This window comes from Protomyctophum bolini (genome assembly GCF_963924005.1).
Source record: "Protomyctophum bolini genome assembly, chromosome: 11".
Lineage (NCBI taxonomy): Eukaryota > Metazoa > Chordata > Actinopteri > Myctophiformes > Myctophidae > Protomyctophum > Protomyctophum bolini.
The window spans coordinates 38,500,504-38,527,736 of record NC_137872.1 but is presented as its reverse complement, the minus strand read 5'-3'; the positions used below and the strand labels follow the sequence as shown (position 1 = coordinate 38,527,736).

At 47.6% G+C, this 27,233-nt stretch overlaps 1 protein-coding gene across 1 annotated transcript; it reads right to left on the bottom strand.

Annotated features, from left to right (window-relative positions):
- Positions 1–173: 173 nt before the first annotated feature.
- LOC308323459 (centrosomal protein of 112 kDa-like) lies at positions 174–16,638 on the bottom strand (the record flags this gene model as incomplete). The annotated part of the gene is made up of 5 exons (XM_080775189.1): positions 16,458–16,638; positions 15,644–15,753; positions 14,397–14,587; positions 12,729–12,901; positions 174–300 (listed from the first exon to the last, which is right to left on the bottom strand). The coding sequence occupies exons 2-5, from the start codon at positions 15,747–15,749 to the stop codon at positions 174–176; spliced, it is 597 nt and encodes a 198-aa protein (XP_080631315.1). The 5' UTR covers positions 15,750–15,753; positions 16,458–16,638.
- Between the last annotated feature and the right edge of the window lie 10,595 nt (positions 16,639–27,233).

The following is a 27,233-nucleotide window of genomic DNA, read 5'->3' as shown; positions in this document are numbered from 1 at the left end:
GCAGAATTAAAGGCTTTTATCTCGAGTTCTGTTGGTCGACTTAAGAAATTCCCAAAGACTGTGTTATAATGCTTGATTTACACTGGGTATATAGTGTGTGCCGTGTGTCACGCATGCTGAGCATTGCAAGATCTGCACGTTGTGAGCTTGTAGATCTGCTATTTATTTGGGTATCATACATGATGTCGCCCACGGGCGGCAGAACTCACCGTTCTGGGCTCGTCTCTGGACGACGCGGGACGTCTGAGGAGTGGGCTAGAGGTCACCGGCTGAGATGACCTCTCCTCGTACAGCCTCCTCCTGGGGAGAGAGAGAGAGAGAGAGAGAGAGATTACATTAGCTATACTTCAATGAATCAGTTAACCATTTATAGGAGCATTCAGTGATTTCCACCCCGTTAACGAGATGTCCACATGCTACACGCACTACAGTGGGGGGGGGGGGAGGAATCTATTTGGATGAAGGCTGCAGGGCCACCTATTTTTGACCCCCAGGGGTTACCTGGGGGAGAGGGAGGAACTCCTTATATGGTCAGCACACTCTATAGTAGGGAGGACTATCACAACAAAACCAAAAAAAATAAGTGATATTTGAATTAAGTCAAATCACTGAATATACCTTTAAGCCCTGCTATATGGCGTCGTCGTGCAAAAAGCGCTTCCAAATAGGGCGATCTATACAGGCTCCTCCCATCAAATCTGCTAATTTCACAATTGTATAGGATAGATAATAAAAATCGATTATTTTATTGAACGTTCGATTATCGGTCAATTAATTTCTATACTCGATTAAATTGAGCTGTTCGAATTAACTGACTCAACCATGAGGAGAAAGACACACACGCACACACACACACACACACACACGCGCTCTCAAATGTGACTATGTCTGCATCTAAACGTGCAAAGCAGCTCAACATTCATTCCCCACAGATGGACAGCCTGGCACAGCGGTATAGGTTCTACCATGGTATCATGCTCTGCATTTCATCTGCTCTGTCTGTTGCGTATATATATATATATACTGTATATATACACACAGTACAGCAGTGTTGCCTGGGGCCGCATCGCATCGCATGCGGGGTACAGGCCGTCACGTAGCGCGCCCGCACACCTTGTGTACTCTCTGATAAACACAACTCAATCACTGTCTCAACATCGAGTCCAGGGGTGGCTCAAAACTCTAAACACATCTGACACGGGCTCTGCTCTATCTCACGGATGCCTGCGTACGTACGCAGTGGGTGAAAAGAACACACCCCTTAAGACTAAACCACACCCATCAGAGGTGTGACTTCCATAGGTACCCAGGTACTTTTAAATACCTAGAGGTACCTATGGGTGTCAGGCCGGCAGAAAGGAAGGAACCCCACCGTATGTACGTACGTACGTACTAGGGGTGGGACGATTCACTTACCTCCCGATTATACAATACGATATCGATACCTGTAGGGTGCCGGTTCCATTTATATTTTGCGATTCTTAAATATATCGCGGTTCGATTTCATATTGCGATTTATTTTGCGATTTTACTCCCCAAGTTACTTTGCTTTTATTATACTAGTAGGACATTTTAAAACAATTCTAAACAATATATATATATATATCATGAAAAGTTCAATCATATACACTACAAAATGTCATAACGTCAGCCAGTCTTTCTGGCATGAAAAAAAAATCTATTCTGAACTTTGGTGATTGAATATTGATATATCATGGCATTACAAATTGCGATAGATCACAGAATCGATTGTTTATGCCCACCCCTACTATGTACAGTACGTCCATAAGTAGCCCATACTGTACAGTGTGCGCGTTCAGCCGTACTTACACTGTGTTTGCAACCGGGGTCAGCTGACACATTTTGGGGGCGGGAACCCCTTTTGTGCCACGCTATGCACTTTTTTTTTTTTATCGTGAAAATGTGCCTCAAATCTTTGAATATATATTATTACAGAGTGAACATTTTTAACTCAAATCTTTGCTTCTGGGGGGGTTCCTGCAGAACAACATATTTTCAGATGCGGGGGGGGCATATTTATACATGTAATTTTTGGGGTCCTTGACATGAAATATTGAGCACCACTGATACAGTAACATAAGGTTTTTCAGGAAACTGTCAGGAGACATTTTTTGTTATTTCGACGTCAAGCCTAAATGGGTTAAAACTTAAAGACCAAGCTGGCGGATGTTGTAGGCTCGAAAACGCACGGCAAGGGCTGCAATATAGGCCACTGTTTGAACTCTGGAGGTTAATGCGTTTTAAAGAGAACAGTAACGAGACAGGATTTATGACAGATGTAAGATGGAACTGGACAAAACCTATGCTGCACATCTATACTGTATGCACTGTCTATACCTACTGTCTATCTCTATACGCACTGCCAACGTTCTCAACGCAACACCCTGCTCTCACTCAGCCCTCGTCTCCAAACACTTTTAGGTCTGCCAGCCCAGCGCACAACACGCACGGGCACACACACGCACGGGCACACACACACACACACACACACACACACACACGGGCACACACGTGGAACCTGGACAGGGGGGGGGGGGGGGGGGGGGGAGTCAACAGGTGGATGAGGATAATTGAATCAGATGTGTCTGGACTCTGGGGCCCAGAAGATCAAAGCCATGGCAATTCAGACCAGAGCCACATGCACGAACACACGTGTACACACACACACACACACACACACACACACACACACACACACACACACTCACACACACACACACACACTCACACACGCACACTCTGAGAGAGGGAGAAGAAAAGTAGAGTAGAGCTTCATGCCTCTAGTTACCTTAACCAGCCCGTCTGTCTGTCTGTATGCCTGTCTGCCTGTCTGCCTGTCTATACCGGTCTACCTGATCAAACCATCCTGACATCCGTATACGCCAGTCTTGACCTCCAGCTGCGGAGCCGTTGGGTCCAGGGGTCTCTCTCTCTCGGGGCCCCCGGACCCCCAGGAAATGCACCCTGACCCCGGGGGGGGGGGGGGCACAAACCTCTACGCCCTCCCACCCACCCCACAACCCCGGCCACCTTGCTTAACCCATTAAGACCTGAGGCCGATGTTTCCTGAACAGTCGGTGCTTCTCAAAACGTCTCCATGTCCCGCGGGACGGATACTGACCTGACGAAGATCCATCAAGAGCGAAACGTTGTCGTTTAACTCAATGAAATAATTATTTACCAAAAGAATGGTGTGCGGGCCCTATACCTCCCGCACATGGTGTCCAGCGGGACACCCACAATAGAATCTAGTTGGCCGCCGACCCCCGTCTTAAAATATTTTGTTCCAGGGAGGGACCCCCAAAGAAGCTGCAGAGATTTGAGTTAAAGATGCTCACTTTATTCATAAGTTCTTATCCAAAGTCACAGTTTGACGGCCGCTAATCGTTTAATCCAGGGTTCCACCGCGCGTAATACAACACACCCGCCTTTCGTTTTATGCGTTTCATTCGCCGTATTGTAATAATTAAAAAGAAACTCCGTCTTTGCCGCGGAGCTGGAGACGAGACCTTCATGTTATGATGACGAAACCCGGAAATCAACACATGCTGTGTGGGCTGCTATAGGGCTTCTGGGAAACTGAGGCCAATGCAAATGAACGGGGTACAACAACGCCTCATGGAGGAGGGTCTTGTTGGGCGGTCTTGTGGCGCACCAAGATGGCGGGTGGTGGCGATGCGATCGTTCCTAACAAACGGACGAACGTTTTTTCTCCGGATTCTCACGGATCAAAAGGCCCAAATGCGTATTTGCTCTAAAGGTGATAAAACAATCTCGGCAGCGTAGAATATTTGATTAAAATGCGGGTTATAAGCGTGATTCGCAGTAGAACTGTTAACCCACTTCTCACCGGTGCAAAATTGCCTATAATAGGCTGTAATCCTGGGGACTATACTCTGCCAATCTGGGGGAGATTGTAGATCTGACAGGGGGGGTTGCCACGGCTGACCAGTGCGGGAAGGCAGCATATAGATACCCGGATTACCGCATTATACCCTCTGTGAGGGTAATGCCCCTTTCTCCTCCACACCACCACCACCACCACACCGCACCACCTGGAGGAGGGCAGCAAGGCCAGCAGGAGAACGCTCTGCCATCTGAGCGGGCCCAAACAAACACCGGAGACCTCCGTCGGTTTAGATTAGAACATCCACACATCCATTCGTGTCTGTGTGTGTGTGTGTGTGTGTGTGTGTGCGTCCAACAAAGGACAGCGTTGTTGTCACACTTAACCCGACAGAAAATGAGAGGGGGTTGGGGGGGTTGGGGGGCGGGTGGGCTAAGAGTTTTCATATGTGGATGAAAAGGCACACAGATGGAAGACAGAAGTCGAGGAGGGGGGAGCGGGAAGAGGAGAGGAGAAAACAACATCGGAATGAAACACAGGAAAGCCAGAGGAGGGAGGGAGGGGGAGGGAGAGAGAGAGAGAGAGAGAGAGAGAGGAAGAAAGGGAGAGAGAGATGGTAAAAGTGCTGCGAGCCCGAGTTAGTAGATCTGCTATTTTCCACCATTTATCATTTTAATTAGTTGTGTTCTTTTACCCACTTTTACTCATGCATGCACGTTGCTGTGTCACTGCATGCTGTTGTGTCCTACTGACTCGCCTACCAGTGAGGAGCCCCCACCGGGAAGACGTATCCCCCCCCCCCCCAGCCTGTAGGATCACATGCAATCACAGTGACCTCCCTCCCGCACGGCTTCCCTGCCCACGAACACGGGGCAAATGTGTTAGACAAAAGCCGCATATACGCAACCAGGGTGGATTCGAACCCACAATAACTCTGCGCAACGTATTATGTTCACGTGCATCGCTCGCCCCGAACGGGGCCACCTGGCAGTGGGTTTTTAACGGTGCAGAGCAAAGCCTATAGTATGGAAACCACTCAGTGTGTTCAGCGTGACAGTCAACCTGACGCCGCAGTGGCGGCACCGCCGCCGCCGACTGCCGAGTCAACATAAGCTTTATGTCACGACACCCCTATAACCCCCCCAACCCTCTCTCTCTCTCTCTCCTTCTCCGTGTCTTCATTTCATCCCTCCCCCCCCCCCCCCCCATCGTCTTTTTTGGCGCTCTCTCTCTCTCTCTCTCTCTCTCTCTCTGAGCCCCCGGGGGCCGAGCCAAGGGCAACAAACAACGTGTCACGAGGCGTACGTGTGTTTGACGTCTGATCTCTAAGTGACATGAGAGAGAAAGAGAGAGAGAGAGAGGAGGGGGTGGTGGGGGGGGGGGTCGAGAAGTAGGCTGCCACACACACACACACACACACACACACACACACACACACACGTCCTGTGCGATCCCCTAAAACCTTGCCCCGGCTGTTTCGTCTCACTGTTGTTCCCACAGCGTTTCCCCTCAACTAGTAAAAAAACCTGGGAAAGCACAGGCGCTCCAGGATGGGTGCGGGCGAGTGGCTCCATCGTGTGGCTAAATGTGGTACTGCGGGAACACTGCTGGTCATGCTGCGAATCAAGCAGTGTTTTAAAGGACGACTTTGGCGCTTTTCAACCAAACCTTCGTAGAATTGGTCCTCACTAATGTCCGTGATATACAATATAGCACCATTGTTTTCCCTACTTGGTCTGTGGCTCATAGGAGGGCTGTGGGGCAGTTCAGATGGCTTCCAAGCCTTCCATTACATATAGCATGGGAACTTTCCAGGAATAGAAAGCCTGCAGTTTCTATAATAGCTCGGATTACCCCATTGATGTCACTGGAAGACATTTGTGCTCGTATCTTATCAGGAACATCAGTGCAAGGACCAATTATATGAAGATGGGTTGAAAAGTGGTGAAGTCGTCCTTCAAGTGTGTATCCGTGGTAGTGACATCCATGCTAAACAAAGTAGACATCTGTGTGTTAAGGCCGAGCGCAATTATGCAATGACATCTGTGTGCAACACACACACACACACACACACACACACACACAAGTTTGTCTCCGGATCTTGGGACTTGCGTTAGAGGGCCTTAAACAGCTCTGCGACGCTCAAAGAGAGAAGAAGACTCAAGTCAGCGGCCGGTCACCTGACGTGCAGGCGGCACAAAAAAGCAGCAAGGCCCGGCAGATCAAAGGGAGAGAGACCACATCAGAGAGCAAGAGAGAGAGAGAGAGAGAGAGAGTCAGTCAGATGAGGTCCCTGTGTTTAATCTCCATCTAAATGAGACAGGCACATGAAAGGACCTCGGGGCCACGGCTAATTTTCTCCATCGGCACGCCGGGCCTGTGATCCGAGTGTCTTTCATGGTCTTATCCCAATCACACACCATGAGTTGGTACTCAGCAGTTTGTTCCCCACAAGACACATCTCTCTCTCTCTCTCTCTCGCTCTGACAGGGAGGTAGAGCTAAGCCTAATTGAAGTGAGCCACACACACACACACACACACACACACACACACACTTGTGTGAGCAGTTTGTACCGAGGGACCCAGCTGTGTCTCGGTATCGGTAATGCCATGCGCCGTGGTGACCATTTTTATACATCTTTTAGGTCACAAAACATCTGTGTATGCAAAGGGATGCTAAAAAAAATGGCTAATAAAGCGTTAAGAGCGTATATTGTTATACATTAGTACATTATAGTTGCCCTCTGTAACTGAAATTAAACACCTTAACCCATTCTGTACGCATTGTTATACTTTAGCTATTGAAAAATAGCAGATCTACGAGCTTGTAGGTCTGCTATTTTTGAAAAATCGTGATAGTGCGGCACAAATCTCGGAATATATATTCTTTCATAGCGAACGTTTTTAACTCAAATCTTTGCTTCTGGGTGGGGGGGGGGGTGTCCGTGGAAAATATTATTTTCAGATGGGGGTCGGCGGGCAATTACATATTATTTTTGAGGGGTCCTTGACATGAAAATGTCCAGAAAACTGTCAAGATTTAGAAGACATTTGTAGAATCGGGGTTAAATGTTTTGTTGATTTTAGAAATGCTTCATGTTTTACTCAAGGGGGACACCGCCCGGCACAAGTTGATGATGTAATTTTCCCATGTGTTGTCCAACCCTATATGGAATGTGCGGTATGGAATGCATGTGCTAATAAAACCTATTAAAATATTGTTCTGATCCTCATATTAACCTTGGGGAGTATTACGTTTTAGTCAGCACATGCATTCGTTCCATACGATTCCAAAGGGCTGGACCACACACATGGACATAATTATGACATCGTACCACTTGTGACGAGAGGGGCAATTAGGTTGTTAATCGCTTCATTAAAAGAAATAAATACATTGCCATTGATTATGCAATTAGGAAGAAAACAATGCATGCTGTAGTTATACTTGCAGCCTCAGCCTAGAGGTCTTTAAAACGTCAGAAACGTAGTAAAACGTAGATGTACTTTTGTCTGGCAGCCCGCCAGAACCGTAGTCTACGTTTACTAGGCTTTTATATTCTTTAATCCATGTTTTGATCAGCAGGCGCTGTGATACTCGCGGTCGGGTCTTTTTCTGCACAGAGCGAGAGAACACCCGGGCACGGATATTTGGCTCTTCAAAATAAAGGTTGAAAAGGGGGAAAACCTTGGCAATGCGCCATAAATAGATGAATTAATCCTGGCGGTCAAACGGTTAATTATACCCGACCACAAACCGAGACTTCTACAAATCTCCAAAACAGTCAGCGACATAAATAACCCATTTCATCAGCAGTCAGTCAACGTTTAGAGCAAAGACATTTCCCTGCTATAATCGCTTTCCTGAGAGGCAGTTATTCCAATAACCTCCCCCATTAACATGCAAATTAAATATGGCACAGGGCTGATAAACTCCCTCCCAGAATACCCGAGTGGGTACTAAAGGGTCTTTTGTCGCAGCCTTGTAGCGCTCTTGTTCTATTTCAGTAATGTGAGTTGTAACCAGGCGGCGGGACCCTGACCCGCCTCAATCGGAAACCAAACCCCCTCGGAGGAACCCTGAACCGTTTAACCAGGATCGCCTCGTTAAACCCTCCTAAACCGCCCACTCTCAGAGCCAACATCCTTGGGCGAAATAGGATGACTGATGTATAGCGCCGTGGATCACAGACGTGCGCGTGTGCATGTGCTTGTGCCCGTGCGTGCACGTGCGTGTGGTGTTTATGACTGCGGCTGTCTGTCACACGCACTGAGAGCTTGTTGCAAGGTGTCGCGCTGTCTAAAACAGAGCTCACAATGTGCCACACAGTAATGCGCTGCTCATCTACTAGATCTGCTAATTGTTGTACTCAAACTAAGTACAAATTATAGGCTCACGGCCTTCGCTTCTTATAAGCGCTGCTCACATTTTTAATCCCCCAAAAAAATCACAAACGCGCGAGCGGAGATAAATTAAGAACGCCAGAGCAGGCAGACAAGAGGACAAGTTAATAAGCTGCCACACGCTCAATGGTGTTCGCCTATAAGCCACACACACACACACACACACACACACACACACACAAGGCCCCTCGCTATCAACTACAGAGAGAACCCCAACGTGTCAAAAGCTATGAACTGGGGAAGACGGATATGTAGAGACAAGGTGAAGGGTTCCCCTTTCCATCCTCCCATATTTGTTCCACTTTGAAGGGAGAAAAGGCCATGCAGAATGTGCACAGCTCACGCAGACTGATGCAAGGTCTCAGCGATGCCTCATAACGTTTTCTGAAAGGACCGGCGGCGCGCAAACATGTCGGCCGATCAGTCGACGGGAAAAGCTGCGAGTATTCGGTCTGTTACTTGATTGCCAATTGAGGCAGGCTGTGTGTTTTTAAGACCGATAAAAGAAGATGGGAGCTGGGAGGGTTAGCTTCAGCGATGTGTGCGATACATCAACGCCATGTTGGGTTAGCCTATTGCACGCCGTCGAGGAGTCAGAGAATGAAGGTCATCATGCAGTAGCAGCCTATACCTCACCAACACATTATTCTCATGACAAAAAGACCAGGTGCTCGATGGAGATGCACAAAGTAACAGTGAAAAGTAGGATCTGGTGCTTCAAAGATCAGTGGGACTGGAGTACTTGAAGACAAGGCGGTGATCCGAGCACTAAAAATGAGGAGAGGGTGGGATAAAAAAAAAATAGATATACTTAATTTATAAAAGTTAAAAGAAGCCTGATGGAGGGGACAGGAACTGGTTGGAATAACGTGTTCCATCAACGCGCTACGTCCAACAAGGGAAACTCCCCCCCTGTCAGGTGTAAAGGAGCAACTTGGACACTCAGGCATGAAGGAAGCATGAGTTCAAGTCCGCCGCTCTCCCCTTGTCCCCCATATATGGGGACTAGGTTGGTGGAGGGTGTGTAGAGCCCAGGATCACATTAGATCATTGACACAGGGGTGAAAAATGGGTTACAAAATCGTGGGATAAAAATAATAAAAGAATAAAAATTAAAAGTTAAGAGAAGCCGACATGTTTCGACTCACACAGAGTCTTCATCAGGGCCCACCCTCCTCCTAACGTTTTGAGTGCTCGGATCACATTCTTGTCATGAATGAAGGTCATATGCAGTAACAGCCTATACCTCACCAACACATTCTTCTCGCGCACCAATGATAAAGTGACTCACTAAAGCCATTAGCCAATTAAAGGTAGTGTAAAAACTTACAATTTGTTTAATCTGTATCATGATTGAGTTCTCTATCCTGATTGGATAAAATAATTGCTACCGTAGTTTCAGTTTCAGAAAATGCATTTTCTGTTTAATAAAAAGCTGGAGAGACATGGAGACTCCTGTTACTGTTAAGGCTCATACATAGTCTGGATCTTCGGTGGTGGGGTGACCACCGAACTACAACATGACGTCACGAGCCGCCGTGAAGAGCAAACCACCGCCACCGCTCCAGCCCTTCTCTCTGTTTTTACTCACCACCGCTCAATGTTATTTCAGCTCCGGTGGTCACCTCACCACCGAAAAGCCAGACTATGAATAGGCCTTTACACACTATATAGCAATGAGTACTATCACTATCACTAAAGAAAATCACTTACACTACTTTTAAGACCCGAGTCCGATTATACAAAATGTCTTCTGAATGCAAATAGTTGTTTTTGAAAAACGTATGTTGCAATTATGTCAGTGCGGCTGTCACTGGTACTTTTCCATGGCAAGGACCCCAGGATTATATGTATTTAGCCACGGACCCGTATCTTGTAGATTTGCTATTTCTTTGAAAAAAATGCTGAAAATTTGTGCAAATCTAAATATGTAACTAAATATTTAGATTTGCACAAATTTTCAGCATTTTTTTCAAAGAAATAGCAAATCTACAAGCTCGTAATGTGGCACAAAATGACACGATATGAGCTTGTATATCTATTATTAAAATAACCAAAGTATAAAATAATGCTTTTTTTTGTATTTTCTATTCCATTTTACCCATTTTAATTAAAATTACATTTTTATTTATCTCTCTGCTTAAAGTGCACTGTTGCACTTTGATTGTACTCGTTTGTTTATTCTGTAAAGCACTTTGGTGTGTGAAAGCTGCTGCTTTCACACACCAAATGAAGTTGCCTTAGCTTATCGTCAGGCTACTGTAAGACTAATCTTACTTAAGACTAATATTCATGTGTCGTGAAAACTAAGCAAGCAACCAAATAAAGTGTGCCAAGGATGGTTTTGGTCAGAGAATCAATCAATAGTTATTGCCAAAGAAGAAACAAACCTGGTGCACTCACTTGCATGTACACAAGTTAACACAACTCCAGAGTTGGACATTGATAACGGCACAACTGCATTGACTTGTGTATAATGTGAACATTGTAAAACTAAAAGAAGATCTATAAGCTCACAACAAGTTGCGATGCAAGGCGGTGAGCTTGCAGATCAGCCATGTTCTCTGCGTGACACCAACGCATGTAAAAATCATTAAGCCAGTGGGTGTAAGGAATAGCATGGCCTCTAGGGGTCACCAAGAGGGCTTTAATGTTTTATCTTAAATACTTTATTATCCTGTTCTCTGCAGCCTGCACGGTGCAGCATCCTCCGACACTTCCGTGCCCAGACTGCTCTTCCACACACATCCTGGACGCCACGGTCACCAGCAGGCGCACAGACGGAGAGTCCGGTTAGCTCAGCGAGTGCAAAAGGAGAACAAGTGAACGGACGAGGAGAACGGATCCTCGCTTTCGAGGCTGCAGTCTACGGGGACAATGCAGTCATGCAGGCACCCAGAACTATAGAGACCAGCCAAAACTGACACCGTGGGAGCCTATAGTCAGGGCAAAGCCAGGAAAGGCAAGAGGCGCACCACCTACGTAGATGCACCGCAACGCCACAGCTTACAACAACACTGTAGAGCTCCAGAGTCCAGACCCTGATGCTACTCAGGAGAGTCAGTGGAGGGCTGCGATTTCAGGTGTGGGTAGACCGTGAGAACACTTTTGACACACGTCCTCCGTTCTAGGTGTTGAGCCAAACTGCAAGGGCAGTGAAATCATTTAAAGGGACACTTCACCCTTTTTGCAAAAAAAATACATGTTAAAGATGTTTAGGAGCTTTAGAACACTTTCCTGGGGGTCTGTATGTGTGTAATATGTGGTTTTAGATATTTTAGATTGTAGCAGTGAGCCCGGTGTCTCTGATGTCATGGACACTGGGCTCACTTCCTTCCTGGACTACATGTTGTCTCAGTAAGACAGCTCTCCCCCCTATCCACAAGGAGGAGCAGTGCACCAAAGAATTATGGGAATTGTAGTCCAGGAAGGTAGTGAGACCAGTGTCCATGACATCAGAGACAACAGGCTCACTGCTACAATCTAAAATATCTAAAACCACATATTACACACATAAATACCCCCAGGAAAGTGATCTAAAGCTTCTAAACGTCATTAACATATATTTATTTTGCAAAAAGGGTGAAGTGTCCCTTTAAAGAAGGAAGGGCTTCTTCAATATAGCAGATCTACAAGCGCAGGCAGATCTGCTATTTCCACTATTAATGTTTGCGGCGCTTTGTGTGAGCTTGTAGATCATTTTTGAGAGCATAAGGTTATTAAATATCACTCGTGTCATTTCTTTGTTGTATACGAGTCCTGTGCAACTTCAAAGCCAAAAAAAAAGAAAGACTGAAATGTAATTTTTGTCCATAATGAGAAAGTGAGAAATGAAGACAGAAGTATAGCCATCTGGTCAAAACCACAGAGAGCTCCTTAGATTACACGTGGCGAGTCTTTCTTTCTGATCGCTAAACAGGAAAGTGAATGGCAGTGTTGAGGTGTTCTGCCATGGGTGAAGACAAGTGTCTTCCTGAATATACCCCAGAAGCCCGGTCCAGACACCTAGGCTGGTAATCCAGCCTGACAGCGTGTCGCGGATTCGAGTCCCGATCCTGATGACCTTTGCTGCATGTCTTCCCTCCCATCTCTCTCTCCCCGTTTCCTGTCAAATAACTGTATATAAATGTGCAACCAGACAGTGGCCTTGTGGTTAGAGTGCCCGCCCTGACACTGGGAGGTCGGGGGTTCGATCCCCGGCCGGGGTCATACCAAAGACTGTAAAAATGGGACCCAATGCCCTCCCTGCTTGGCAATCAGCATCAATGGGTTGGATTGGGGGGGTCAAATCAACTAATGATTCCCGAGCGAGGCGCACGCTGCGGCTCACCGCTCCAAGACACGGGTCAAATGTGGAGAACACATTTCACTGCGGCAACGCGTGTGACTAATCGTACGACTTTGAATAAAAGGCAAAAAGCCCCCAAAAATATAATTTAAAACAAAAAGAATGTGTACCTGAGAGTGTTGAGGTGTTCTGCCGCCGGTGAACACATGCCGGCGTCTTTCCGGAGGCCTCTGGTCAACGTGCCTTGCTCATGAGCAGCCAGCTCTGCGGCCACCCAGTCAGGCAGGTCTGCAGCACCCGGCTGGACGGGTCGCCTACCCAGGGGCTCGTCAAAGTAGATGGACTAGGATTAGACGGAAAGATATTCCTTAGTTAGGGCCGATTCATACTCCTATTTTACCGCTGTAGTGCCGAAATGATTTCGGCAACGTCATAAATTCTCAGTAGCACTGAAGAGACGACTTTAGGACGGTACCCGCCCCCCCACGGACTTCAAATGACGTCACATTGTAGGCTCTACAGAGCCGAACCGACTTTTATTCGGCTCTAAAATAGGAGTATGAATCGGCCCTTAGTCCTTTGCTGTGAGCACAATCCAGAATCCACCATTTTCACAGCGGACATTTTTCGACAATCAACCAAGTAAGCCCCATTTGAACATTCTAAAAGCACACGACACACGTGTAGATCTGCTTTTTTTTTTTTTTTTTTTAACGTGGTTGAAATTATTTTGAACGTTTTCGCCTAGGACAAAAAACGGGGCCGCCAAGGTTGAAAGTGCTCAATAGAGGGTGTGATTCGTGTTGATGTTTAGTGTGTTTAGTGCCAGGACGAGCGCCAACGTCACGGGGAGCCGCCGTGCCCACGCTAGCAGCATGGCGCACACACACACAGTGACACCTAAATGAAACCCACCCCTCTAGTCCATTCGCGTTATTCAAGATGGAATGGTTTTATTGTCAGCGACTTTCGGAAACACCGCACCGGAGCGCACTCGCCTGTTAGTTTGCGGTGCACGGTGCGCTCAGTGCACTATTTCCGAGCACGCCCTTATACAGGTGCAGTTGTAACACGCAGGATTAGAGCAAACATCTTAACCTGACTAAGCCAAAGGGAATTCTCTCCATTACCCTATTGGCCTATTCGACATTCAATGTTCTATTTCTTATTCATGAAAAATCAGTCTTGTAATCAGAGACGTCATATATCCTGGGACAATACGGTATTATTTAGTTTTATTATTTGTTTGTTCTGTATCCGCAATGTGTTTCATAACTGCTGTAATCCCAAAACAGCTGAATTTCTCCTGAGGGATAAATGTAGGTAGGTAGGTATGGTAGGTTAGCCTGGCTAATAAGACAGACTCAAATCACACTGTCGTGTGGTATTTGAGTCTGGAGATGCTGTGTATGGATCTTGTTTCCCGGGGGGGTGGGTTCAAACATTTTCTCTTTGACGCAATTGGTCAGAGCTAGTCAAAGGTCTCAAGCATTGAACGTCACTGTACCAAAGCCCGCCCATATTGCATACCGTGTCCCGATTGTCCACACCAGTTATCTGGTGTAGGAAATGGGCGTACAATTGAGCCTCTCCAGACCGTAATCCGCCGGCAGGCAATTTTCTTTTTGCCAACGGCTGATTCGGTCTGGCTTATTAGCCAGGCGAATGGTACTGTAGGTAGGTACTAGGTAGGTAGGTAGGTAGGGCTGACTCTGTCTGCAATGTCTGTGAGTTAACTACCATTTACCAACAGAGCAAACTATACACAAATGCACAGACAATTCTAGACTGATTTGAAACAGAGACTCCGGAGGTGACAGTCATGTTGTAATGTTTACCATGTAGGTTGGGAGTGTCTTAAGGATGCCCGGTTCTGGCTTGGTGGCGAACGGACCCTCCAGGACCCCCCGTCGCAGCATGTGCAGAAGCAGGCGGGTGTAGAGGTTGCGGTTCTTGCGGCCCATCTGACCAGAGCCGGACACGGACGGGTCGCACAGCTTCCGGATCCACAGGGCACAGCGCTGTTGTTCTGTAGTGAAGACAGGTGTGAGGACACTGGTGTTAACTAGAACAGTGGTTCTCAAAGTGGGGTCCGGGAACCACCCCAGGGGTCCTTGAGGGAGTTGCAGGGGGTCCCCATGCTAAATGATAGATAACTAGGAACCAAATGGACCCTTATGGGTCTGTAACTCTGAGAGTAAAATGGTAAAATTGTGAATCTTAAATGGTGCGTTTATATAGCGCCTTTATCCAAAGCACTTGACATAGATTGTGCATTACATTCCCCCATTCACACACACATTCATACACCGATGGCAGGGGAAACCATGCAAGGCACCACCCAGCACATCGGGAGCAATCAGGGGTTCAGTGTCTTGCTCGAGGACACTTTGACACTTTGTACCCCAACTATTTGCACAGTCTCAAAGTTAAATTAACATTGATTTTGATTTTTTGGCGCTAGAAATGCCATTAAATGAGTTGACGCAAGTCCAGGGGCGCCGCAGAATACTTTTAATAACAACCCCACTACCAGAATCAGAATAGGGTGGTCTGGTTGCTAGGGCAGAGCTTACAAGCACTCATAACCACAAGTACGTATTATCCCGCTCTCAAAGTCTTCACACAATAGTACAGTTAATATAAAATGCGTTATTCAGGCACATTTCAGATTTCAGCCACCTCTTTTGCCCATTAGGACCTCTCTATGCGACGTCATCAAATGGGACAACCTTTTTTGCGGAGCCTGGGTTTCGATGGGCGCTGATGGGACGCTTGTTTTACAGCGTCCCTACTTCTAGCAGGGCGGGGTTATTATAACCTCACAAAAACTACGCCTAAACCTACCCCTAACCTCAGTAAAACTATGCCTAACCCTAAACCTAACTTGTAAAACAAGCGCCCCCTCAGCGACCATCGACACCCAGGCTCCACAAAATGTATTTACAGTGGTGACCCTGAGCCAAATAGGCAGGGTTTGAGAAACCCTGCACTACACTGCAGTACAGTACAGTACAGTACAGTACAGTACAGTACAGTACAGTACAGTACAGTACAGTACAGTACAGTACAGTAACAACCTGACCTGTCTTGACGGGGTGTTTCTGAACATAGGGCTTCAGGTCCACTAGCAGGTGCTGGAAATCGGAGTCCAGTCTCTCCCAGGATGAGGAATCCTCACGTTGACTCATGATGCTGTTGACAGATATCAATGATTTAATGTGACAAACAATACGTTGCTTCAATCAGCCGTTCCCAACGTGAAAGAGGGGTCCTCCATGATGGACTCAGGGGTCATTTAGGAGGGAGCTAGGGGTCTAAAATGAATCGACCCTTACAAGTTTCAAACAGTGTACAGATGGAACCAAATGGAGCTTTACAGGTCTGTAACTCTGGTGTACAAATGGAACCAAATGGACACTTTTCCCCGTGGCTGAAACTCAGACAGTGTACAGTACAAGTGGTAAATGTAACCAAATGGACCCTGCTTTGGCTTACAGGTCTGTATAACTCTGAGTGAACTACAAATGGAACCACATGGACTCTTACAGGTCTGTAACTCTGACAGTGTACAAATGGATTTGGTTCCATTTTCATACCGTCAGAGTTAAGGGGAGGTCCTTGAAATATGACAGTTTGAGAAACGCACAGATGTTAGCTGTAATAGCTGATGATGTTAGCCCAGTAGGATGCAGTCCACAAATCACTGCCACTCAAAGATCGACAGCAACAACAAAGCTACTCAGAACAGGAGTGGAAAGCAACACATGTTTATAGAAATACGAGACACGACATGTTCCGTGACATTTACAACGCAATTCAAAAAGCCCCAAAACATGCTAACGTTGATGTTTTGGGGCACACACACAGAACAACAACAAACTACCGTAGTTACTAACCTGTAGCTTTGCACAGCTAGCGGACTGCTGTGCACAGACGTGGCATTGCTGGTGTTTTTTAACGCGGGTTTTCAGAAAGTATAAATGAATAAATATAGGCTACTGTAAAGAGAAACGTTTGTTATGTTTGGTGTGTGTGTGTGTGTTTTGTGAACAACTGGACGTTACTGGAGGTCTGCTCTCTGCTGCTCGGCTCGGCGCTCAAACACTGTTCAAAGCGGCAGCCTCCTCACACCGCGCATGCGCGCGCCACATCCGTTTTCCGTGAACAGTGAAAGGGACGCGGCGACGTGTTGCCATGGACACCATTGCTTCTACTATGCTGTGTGTGTGTGTGTGCGTGTGTGTGTGTGTGTGTGTGTGTGTGTGTGTGTGTGTGTGTGTGTGTGTGTGTGTGTGTGTGTGTGTGTGTGCGTGCGTGCGTGCGTGGGCACATGCAGGGCACTTTGACAACTGGGGCTGGGCATTTGGATGAGTGGGCACTTGGATCAACGGACACACACACACACACTCAAACACAGACAAACACATGTTACTTTTAAGAAGAAGCAAGCTAAGCTAATATTTGGTTAGAAGTTTTGGAAAATATGATATGACACCAGGACAGAATGGACACTTGTTTGACACTGCATGGTCACTAAAGGTCTGGTTTAAATTAAGGATACATGGTTATCAACATGGATACATCATACAATGTAATACGTTTCACATTCAGTATTAAAAAATATTTTACAAATTATACCATAATATAAGTACCATATATTCCAAACTCTGAATTGAAGAAGTGGATTCAATAAGCCTCTTTTTGAAGCAGAACACAGTTCTCCACCTCTTCTAGTGGGTTGACTATATCTCTAAACCTTGGAATCTCAGAAAACAAATGTCATGTTTTACAGAATTGAAATGCCTGGCCACTGGAGACTTCTCCATTATTATTTCTGATATTGCTCTTATGTTCAATACTTCTAGTTTACAATTCTCCTTTTGGTTTTTCCAACATTGCAATATCCACAGGGGCACTTAAAAAACGGAACTACGTCTTGCATGTGATTCTTCCTCTCACTTGGATTTTTTTTGTACCTGTGTGTGGGTGCAAAATAATGTCTCATCATAGCATTGCAATTAATACAGTTGAGTGACCTATCCAATATTCCAATGACCAATCTATCGTTATTCAGAACAGACAAAAGGGGGTGCTATTGTTCTACAAGATAGAGAGGCATGCATTGTGGAAATAAACAGAGTGCAATACTGAGTATAGTATTACATGATATTAACCTGTGATCCCACCATTCGATTTTCTTAGGAAATTAAGAGTATACTTGACATAGCCTTGTCTGATATCTAAAGATAAACATAAATGTATGCTCAGAGAACACCCAGTATACATCCTATTATCCTACCCTATACCAAAAATACACAAGAGCTGTGAACCTCTGTGCCTCAGGACGCCCCATGGCGGGTATTGGCTTTGACCGAACCTATTTCACAGTATATTGATTTTCATATCAAAGATTTAGTGACTAATTTGCCTTCTTATCTAAAAGATACGTCTGGACTTTTGAATAGAGGAAACTGAAAGTGTTTGTTATCTTTGTAAGTTGTAAAAGTTGCAATGGGCTACTCACATTTATGCAGCCACAGCAAAAAGAAATACCCTTTATTTTGAGCTGCTCGGCCAAAAAGGATCAAACTTTAACCTAGTCTTGTGTGTCTGTGTTTGGCCACAGCCAATTCTGTGTTTTCCCCCAAACGATACTTAGACCAGTCTAATCTTTTCACATTAATACATATATTATTTGCAACATTATATTTTAAAACAATGAAATATTGTTCCATTGTTAAAACTACAAGATGTAACATTTCTCAGTTATATTTTGTACCTTTCTGTTATCTATAGTCACTATGGATTTCGTGGTTATTTGTGATCAGGTCTTTTTTATTCTGTCATCTCGATCTTTCCAACAGATTATAATCGCTCCGAATTCAAGTTCATCTTTATTATCCCTCATTGGCCAGAAATCACACATACAGTAGAAGAAGCAATTTAAAGCAAAATATACACATGGGTGACAAATACATAATTAAACAGACAAGGGAAAGAAATGTGCAGAGATTGCAATTGTAAATATTGTATGTCTCCTCAGCTGCTAATTATAAAACCTGATAGCATCAGGAATTAATAAGTTGTGTTTTATAATTATAATGCTATAATCGCCTGCTCCCTGCAGTTGCTGTCTTGGATTTTACTGGGATTTTAGGTTCATGCCGGTCTTGTTTGTGTTGGGACAGCCAACATGTGTATGCCATGGCTATGCTGAGGGAGATAAGAGGACTTTGCTGTATACTGTAGATGTCATGCTATTTGGCATAATAATATATAATATACAGTATATGCTGGTTAGGTATAATAATATAGAAAGGAATAAAACGTGAAATATATTGTAATAACGGGCGTGACAATGATTTTGTAGGAGTCACTCTTTTTATTTCACACTACCAATATATAAAGCAACTCAGATAGGAAAAGGGAGATGGAGTGGAGTGAAATATCCACAGCCCCCCTCTGAGACACAGAGTGAGTAGACGGAAATGGTGCCACCTTGTAATGAGCATTCGTGAGGACATAATAGGCCTGTAATTTCTTCACATACATTAAGATGAGGTTCAGAATGGCTGAAGTGCTCTTTTCAGTAAACAATTGTTCTCATGTCACCATGCCAGGTATTAATATTCAAGAGATCTCAATCCAAAACCTAGCTTACATCCCCTCCATAGTCAGGATAAATCAACAATCAGTCCCTTATCATGCTAGATTCTCAGAACAGTTCACAGACTGTAAAAAGAGAGTACAGGGGTTAAAATGGATAGAAGGATCATGGCAAATACATTGGATCTTCCGCTGATCGCATTGCTGGAGTTGTAAACAAATCCTGGCTGGTTGGTGGTGATCTGTTTTTCGATCCAGCTCTGGTAGCGGGACACTCTGGTAAACACCCCAGGTTTGATAGTGCAGTCACTCGTGCCCCAGCTCACAACTCCAGCCTGGATCCAATGTTCACCCTGTTTGACCACCAATGGGCCTCCTGAATCTCCCTGCCAGAGAGAGACAACATGGATGTTTGCCATCACTAAATATTCCAACACGAATCATGTATTTACTATATCTGACTGGTGTGTTAACCCATTCTAGGTGGGAACCCCTTTGGGGTTCTTGTTGCTATGTGCAGTACTATATTAGCAACATACATTTTTTGTAATTTTATATTTGAAAAACTTCTGAAAACTTAGTTCAGTATTTCGAAGGCGTTTTTAGAATCGGCCTCAGTCACTTGATTGTGCCTGTGTTCTCGTTTGAATTTAAATTATAGGACATCGTCATAATGTGTGTCAATAAAGCAAACATGATAAATAATAACACGATAGGTAACTATTCTTATGATGATTCCCTTTCAGTACCATTGTCCAAAGCTTTTAAAAAGCCCCAGCATCAGTAATGACTTCAATGACATGGTCAATTAGTCAGTAACCAGATTTGCAATCCAACAGGGAGTTTAGCAAAGGTGTGTCTTCAGGTTAACACTGCATTGAACAATATCCTCTCCATTAATTCATCTTAATGTTACAAATGTTCTTTCATAAACTACTACCTATGAACATGGTTATAAGGAATACCAAACGACTCGCCCCTTTACCAACTCCCCTTCGGGCGTACAGCCGGCGGAACTGTGCAGCCTGGTATTCCTAAAGCAACCTAAGTAAATTATGCTTAAACGGTTAAACCTAACCTTATTCCTAACCATAACCTCAGTGAAACTATATGCCTAAATCTAACCTTATTCCTAACCATAACCTCAGTGAAACTATATGCCTAAATCTAACCCTATTCCTAAACTTAACCCCAGTAAAACTATATGCCTAACCCTATAAAGTTATTTCTAACCTTATTCTCAGTAAAACAAAATAAAGAATATTAGAACCGTCTGGTCGGCGTGAGGTCGGCGGAAGAAATCGAGGGGCGAGATGGTTTAGGGGCGACAGTACCTGATACAGTTAAGTCTTCACCACCATCACTTCAATTAAAACTTCAGTTATAGCCATATCAGCACAAACTGAACAAATCACTCTCAAATTGCGTCTGGTCGGTCAACTATACCTAACTGGATCAAACCTGAAAACGTGTCTTATAGGGTGAACATTATACTGTATTTAAAATACTTACGTTACAGCTGCCCTTTCCTTTTTGACCAGCACAGATCATGTTGTCAGTGACTTCTTGATCATCATCTTCATAGTCAGCATTACACTGTTTATTGGACACAAAGGGCACATCCACCTCCTGCAGTCTCTTTGGAAAGGGTAGGGGAACTGGAAAAAAAAAATTTTTTCTGACTAAAGGTCTTGTACAGTTTGGGGGGGGAAAGGAAGGGGGTTATTAAGAGAACAGTTTACACAAGTAACCGTAGATGGAGTAGTAGCATAGATGAATGAAAACAGAAAAGGTCTGCCACAGAATGTCAGCCATACACATTTCATGTTATTTATGAAGTCTCACCTCCAGTGTTGATTCTGCCCCAGCCGGTAACCCAGGAGGTGCTGCCAGCACTAAAATAACTTCCGTCTGCTGCCAGACAGACAGGTCTAACGTAATCAGTAAATCCAACAGAGGAGGAGAGTTTTAACAAAGCAATGTCGTTGTCAAGAGTAATATCCATATCGTTATAGTTAGGGTGTATGATGATCTGGGACACAGATCTGGACACCTCATTGGGATTGGAACCCTGCAGATTCAATCGTCCAAGGTACACTGTGACACCACTAGGCTTGATGTCGCTAGGGAGAGAGAGAGAGAGAGAGAGAGAGAGAGAGAGAGAGAGAGAGAGAGAGAGAGAGAGAGAGAGAGAGAGAGTTATTAAATCGGGACTAGGAGAAAACACTGCTTTTTATGGGGTTTTCTTTTAAAGAAAATGCTTTTAATGTTGTCAGGTGGAAATGTGCATGGCCTATTTGAGGAGTAGTGTAATGACGCACCACTCCTGCAGACTTTGGGAGCCATTAGCCAACCAGGATGGAATCATGAACAATCTGACAGATCCGTCTTGATCACATGACTAATAGTTAGATATTAGATTATTGTAATCGGTATGTGATGGTTTCTGTGATAGATTGTACTCGGTGTTCCATTAAGAGTACTGCACGAACTGTTGTGTGGTCGACTGCTCATGCCTGTGGTATTCTTTTTGATATGCTACCCAGTAAACTGGACCTGCTACTATTATACTCCAGTGTGTTTGTCTCTTATTATAAAGAACCCAACTCACAAACTATAACATGGTATGTTAGAAGTGGCTGGATCTTCACTCGATGCACATGCCGATCTCACAGAGAGTCATAAAGACCAAGCGGATCTGCGGGACGAGTGAGGAACAACTGTTTGTTGTTGTAAACGCTAGCCTAGCATTAGCATCTGGAGACGGGGCAGCTAAGACTCCCGCAACGAGATGGAGCAGCTCAAACCACCGTCGTCTCTGCTACTAACTGGAAACCTGGCTGAAAATTGGCGAAGGTGGGAACAGCGTTTTCAACTAATGGAGTTGGAACAACTGATGTTCAGGAGGCGGAGTTAACACACCATGACCATACCTTCACGCCATCCTCCGCCCTCCATGACAATCTACCTGAGCCTACTTATACCCGCCCCAGACAACCCAGCATCCTCTATGCTTTTCGTATGTACGCTCGTACTCGCCTAAACGCTCGTACACATATGACCAGCAAGGAAAAAACCAGCAACTTGAAACCAGCAACCGGCTCACCTGCCATGGATCATTCCACCTCGGGCGACGACCCCGATCTCCCCGAGGGCATCCAAGGGAGCCCGATGCTCTTCCCGGACTCTGACTCGTCCAGCGACGCTGACAGCCGTCCCACCACAGCCCCCCAGGCCGCCGCCTCCCAGCCATCCAGGCAAAGCCTCATCCGGAGCCGCTTTCAAGCCCGCATCCGAAGGCTTCGCTCAGAGAAGAAGGGTCGCGAGACCCGCAACCAACCACCGGCACCAACCCTCCCTCCACCCATCCTGACGACCCAGCGCGCCAGGCGCGTCCTCACCGCCACCCGCAGCCCCGCCACCACGCAACCTCCCAGCAACCCAAGCCCGCCTCAATCCGCCATCTCCGACTGGACGGTAGTAGGACTACATAGGCAGCTCCGCCTGCTCAACGTCCCTTTCACCCGCTCCACCAACAAGGCGGGCTTGTTTAAACTTTTCTGCGACAGCACCATGGACAGCAACGACAACAACAACACCGCAACAACTCCCTCAACTTCCTCAACTTTCTCAAACCCACCCACCGATGACGTCACGAGGCGCGCTCCCAGCGCGGCCGCCACCCATGACGTCACCCGCCGGCCCAAGCGGTCCCGTGCCGTCTCAACCTCTCTCTCCCCCCCACCTCCAGTGTTGGGTATTTACATTATATTGAGTTACTTTCCGCTTGTTTAATTAATTGTGGTCAATTTAAAAGCATTGAGTTACGTGGTGTTGGTTGTCCAACACTGCCCGGTGTTGGGCGTCTTGCATTACATTCAGATTACTTTCTGCTTAATTAATTGATCTTGGTTAATTTACAAGCATTGAGTTATGCAGTGTTAGTTACCCAACACTGCCCGCGTTGGGCGTCTTGCATTATATTCAGATTAGTTTCTGCTCAAATTAATTAATCATAATTGATTTCAAAGCATTAAGTTACATAGTGTGGTCACCCAACGCTGGCTTCCTCTAACTCCCCCCCCCCCCCCTTCCCCCCTCCCCCCCTCCCCCCATTCCTACCTCATTTCTTTCCACCTTCCCCAAACAGCGCAATTCCAACAAGCTCAAGCTCCCTCCCCCCCGCCATCACAATTCCTCCAATCAGTGAAACCCCCCCAGTGCCCGCCCCCCACATCCTCACGTCCCTCCTTTCCCTCCTGAGCTCCGCCGCCGCGCAGGCCACACCATCCCCCCCCCCCCCCCCCCTCCCCCCACTCAAATTCCTCCCATCCCCCCATCCATCGCAGCTCTCGTGGCTGCGTTGATTCAGGCCTCCGCCGAGGCTCCCAACCTCCCTCCGGCCTCTCTCGCCTTCCCACAGGCCTCAACCGCCTACCCGCCCTCCCCGGCCCCCCCTCCCCAGGCTCTGCCCACCCTCCCTCCGGCCTCTCTCGCCTTCCCACAGGCCTCAACCGCCTACCCTCCCCTTCCGGCCACCCTCCCCCAGGCTCCGCCCACCTTCCCTCCGGCCTCTCTCGCCTTCCCACAGGCCTCACCCGCCTACCCTCCCCTCCCGGCCACCTACCACCCCACGCTGATACCTCCCAGCGTCCTTTCTGACCCCTCCTACCCCCTCCCCCCCCGTCCTCCCAACTTCTCTCTCTCCACAGCGACCCCAGCAGCCATCCCGCCCAATGCCCCAGCAAGAAACCCTCAGAACATCGGCACCACCCTCCGGAACCAGATCCTTCTAGGTAACGACATAGACCTAGCCACCCTCCTTCGCCCCTCCACCACCAACTCCGAGTCCCGCATAATAGAATGCGGAGACCTCTCCATCCAACTCCGCAACCCCACCCCTTCACGCTCCGCCATCCTCACCGTCGCCGAGTTCGGCCTGGCTTTTTCTCTCTACAGAGACGTCATTTGTTCCACCTACCCAGCCCGGCGCCAGGAGCTGGACGACTACCTCACCATCATTTTCGACCTAGCAGTGAGGTTCGGCGGCTCACTCTTCCTAGAGTACCACCGCCAGTTCTCCGCCACCGCCGCAGCAAGGCTCAACCAATTAAACACCGCCACCTACTGGGGCCAACTGGACCTAGAACTTTATTGCCGCATTTTCGCAGGAAGGCTTGCCATCGCCTGCAACCTGTGTGGCAACCCCACCCACCCCGCCAGCCAGTGCATCCACGCCGCCCCACACACTTCTGCCGCCAGCCAGTACCCAGCCGCCAGCCAGCAGGCCCACGCCGCCGCCAAACCCACCACCAAACCCACCACCAGACCAGCTCCCAGCATTCCCTCCCTCCTCGCCATCACCGGCCCGCCCCCGTAACGACCCCCCCAATACTCAGCTTCCAACCAGTCCACCGACAGGTGGGGCCGCCCAGTCCTCTACTGCGGCACCGAAGCAATATGCAACAACTTCAACTCCAAAGGGTGCCCCGTTTCTTCCTGCAAGATGCTCCACGTCTGCACCCACTGCAGGGGCGCTCATGCCCGCACCACCTGCCCCCAACACCCCACTAATCCTGCCAAACAGAGCTGATTATCCCGGCACCTCTCCACCCCCATCAACATCCCAGCCCTGGCCGCCGCACTTTCACGCCACCCAGACCCCGCAACCGCCTGCTTCCTCCTCGGAGGCTGAACTACGGCTTCTCCCCCGGCCTCATCACCCTCCCCACCAACAGCCACACCCGCCAAAACCTCCAGTCCGCCATCACCGACCCCGACTCCGTCACCACCCTGCTCGCAAAAGAAGTCACAAGCGGTTTCATGATCGGCCCATTCTCCACCCCATCTACCGCATCAGCCCCCTCGGCATCGCCACCCGAAAATACTCATCCGTCTCATCCGTCTCGCCGGCCAAGGCGCCCAGCTGGCCAAAGCCGACATCACCGCAGCCTTCAAAGTCCTCCCCCTCCACCCCGACAGCTGGAACTTTTTGGGGTTTTCTGGCAGGACTCCTACTTTTCGCCGTCCGCCTCACCTTCATGTCCCTCCTGCGCCGCCTAACCTGGCTCTCAGTCACCCACCAGTTTCTCCTCCGTGCTGCTCATGTCCCCGGCCACCACAACGCCATTGCTGACTCCCTTTCTCGCTTTCTCTTTCAGAAATTCAAGACCTTGGCCCCTCACTCCGATCCCCTTCCGGTCCCGGTCCCTCCATTTTCCGACCTCACCTTCCCTTAGAGCACCCTCTCCACCACCTCATCCTCCAGTCCCAGCAATCCATTCTGCTGAGCATAGCAGACTCCACCCTCTCATCCTACCGGACAGCATGGAACAACTTTCAGTCCTTCCACCTCCGCCACAACCTACCCTTCTCTTCCCTTGATCTCCTTTCCCTCTCCGCCTACATCAGCCACTGCGCCTCTGCCCTCTCCACCCGTTCCTCCACAATTCGTGTCTACCTCTGCGGGATCAGTTTCTTCACCAAACTCCTAACCGGTTCACCCCATCCATTCACTCAGCACCCCCAAATCCTTCTCCAACTCAAAGGATTACAGCGCTGTGAACCACGGCTCCCTCCACGGCGCCTCCCCCTCACCATAGAGATCCTGGCCTCCTGCATCCACACCATCAGATCCGGCTACGCCAACCAAACCCTCAACTCCACCCTCGAATCCATGTTCCTCCTCGCCTTCTACGGCTTCCTCCGCTGCTCGGAGTTCACAGCCGCCAACCGGAACTTCGACCCCGCAATCCACCCCTGCCTCTCCGACATAACCTCCCACGACCACGACACACTGGTCTTCACCCTGAAACGAAGCAAGACCTCCCAGCATCGCCCAATTCCCATCTACCTCTTCCGCCTCAACTCTCCCACCAGTCCCTTCGAATCCCTGGCCAACCACGTCCGCTTCAGACAATCTCAGCACGCTCTCCCCCCGGACCCCCTCTTCACCGACGAACACGGAACCGTCGCCACCCGCGGCTGGTTCCTCCTCCACCTCCGCCAAATCCTCACCATCTCAGGCTACCCCGCGGAAAACTTTTCCGGCCACTCCTTCCGCATCGGCGCCGCCTCCACAGCTGCCAGCCGAGGCCTCCAGGACCACACCGTCCGCTTACTAGGCAGATGGTCATCCCAGGCATACCTGACCTACATCCGCTCCTCCCTCCACGACATCAAGCAGGCCCACAACTCCCTGGCCTAGTGGTCGCCCCCGTAGTCCTTTTGGGGATCACACCTCCAAGCGTACCGCGGGCTGACCGACACACGGTCACGCCCCCACGTGTACCGCGGAATGACCGCCACACGACCCCCTCCCCAAAGACTTCAGGGTCGGCGAACCCCCCCGGAACCCACGCCTCGCTCTCCTCCTCATCACTCTTCTCCTCATCACTTCATTCTCTCATTCAATAAAACCTTTAAACCTTTCCACATTAGTGTGTTTATTCCAACTAGTGAATATATGACAGCCACTGGAGCTATTGAAAAGGATGAGAAAATTAAAGTTGCCATACTGTTACACACTGTTGGTGAAGATGCTTTGGATGTGTTCAACACGTTCACTTTTGATGCGGGTGATGATGAGAAAATGGACACAATCCTCAAGGCATTTGAAACATATTGCAGCCCACAGAAAAATGTTGTTTTTGAAAGATACCAGTTCTGGTCTCATGCCATGGCAGAGGGGATGCCAGTGGACAAGTTTGTCACAGAACTGCGCCAGAAGAGCAAGAGCTGTGAGTTTGGAATAACTGACACTGACATGATAAGGGATAAACTGGTGTTCAGCTTGAATAATGCTTCTCTAAAAGAAAGGCTACTGAGGGAAAAATATTTAACCCTTGAGAAGGCAGTAACCTTGTGCAGAGCGTCGGAAGCTGCGAGGAGCCAGATGCAAGCCATGACAACACATGCCGTGGGTGAGTCACAGGAAAAGTAAGAAAGTGGAATAACTGTTCTGATAAGAATTTGAATGTGAACTTCTTTGCTATCTTGTTCAGCATTAACAAAGTTAAGCTTCTCCTTAAGAAAGGGGGATGTGATAGATTGTACTCTTAATGGAA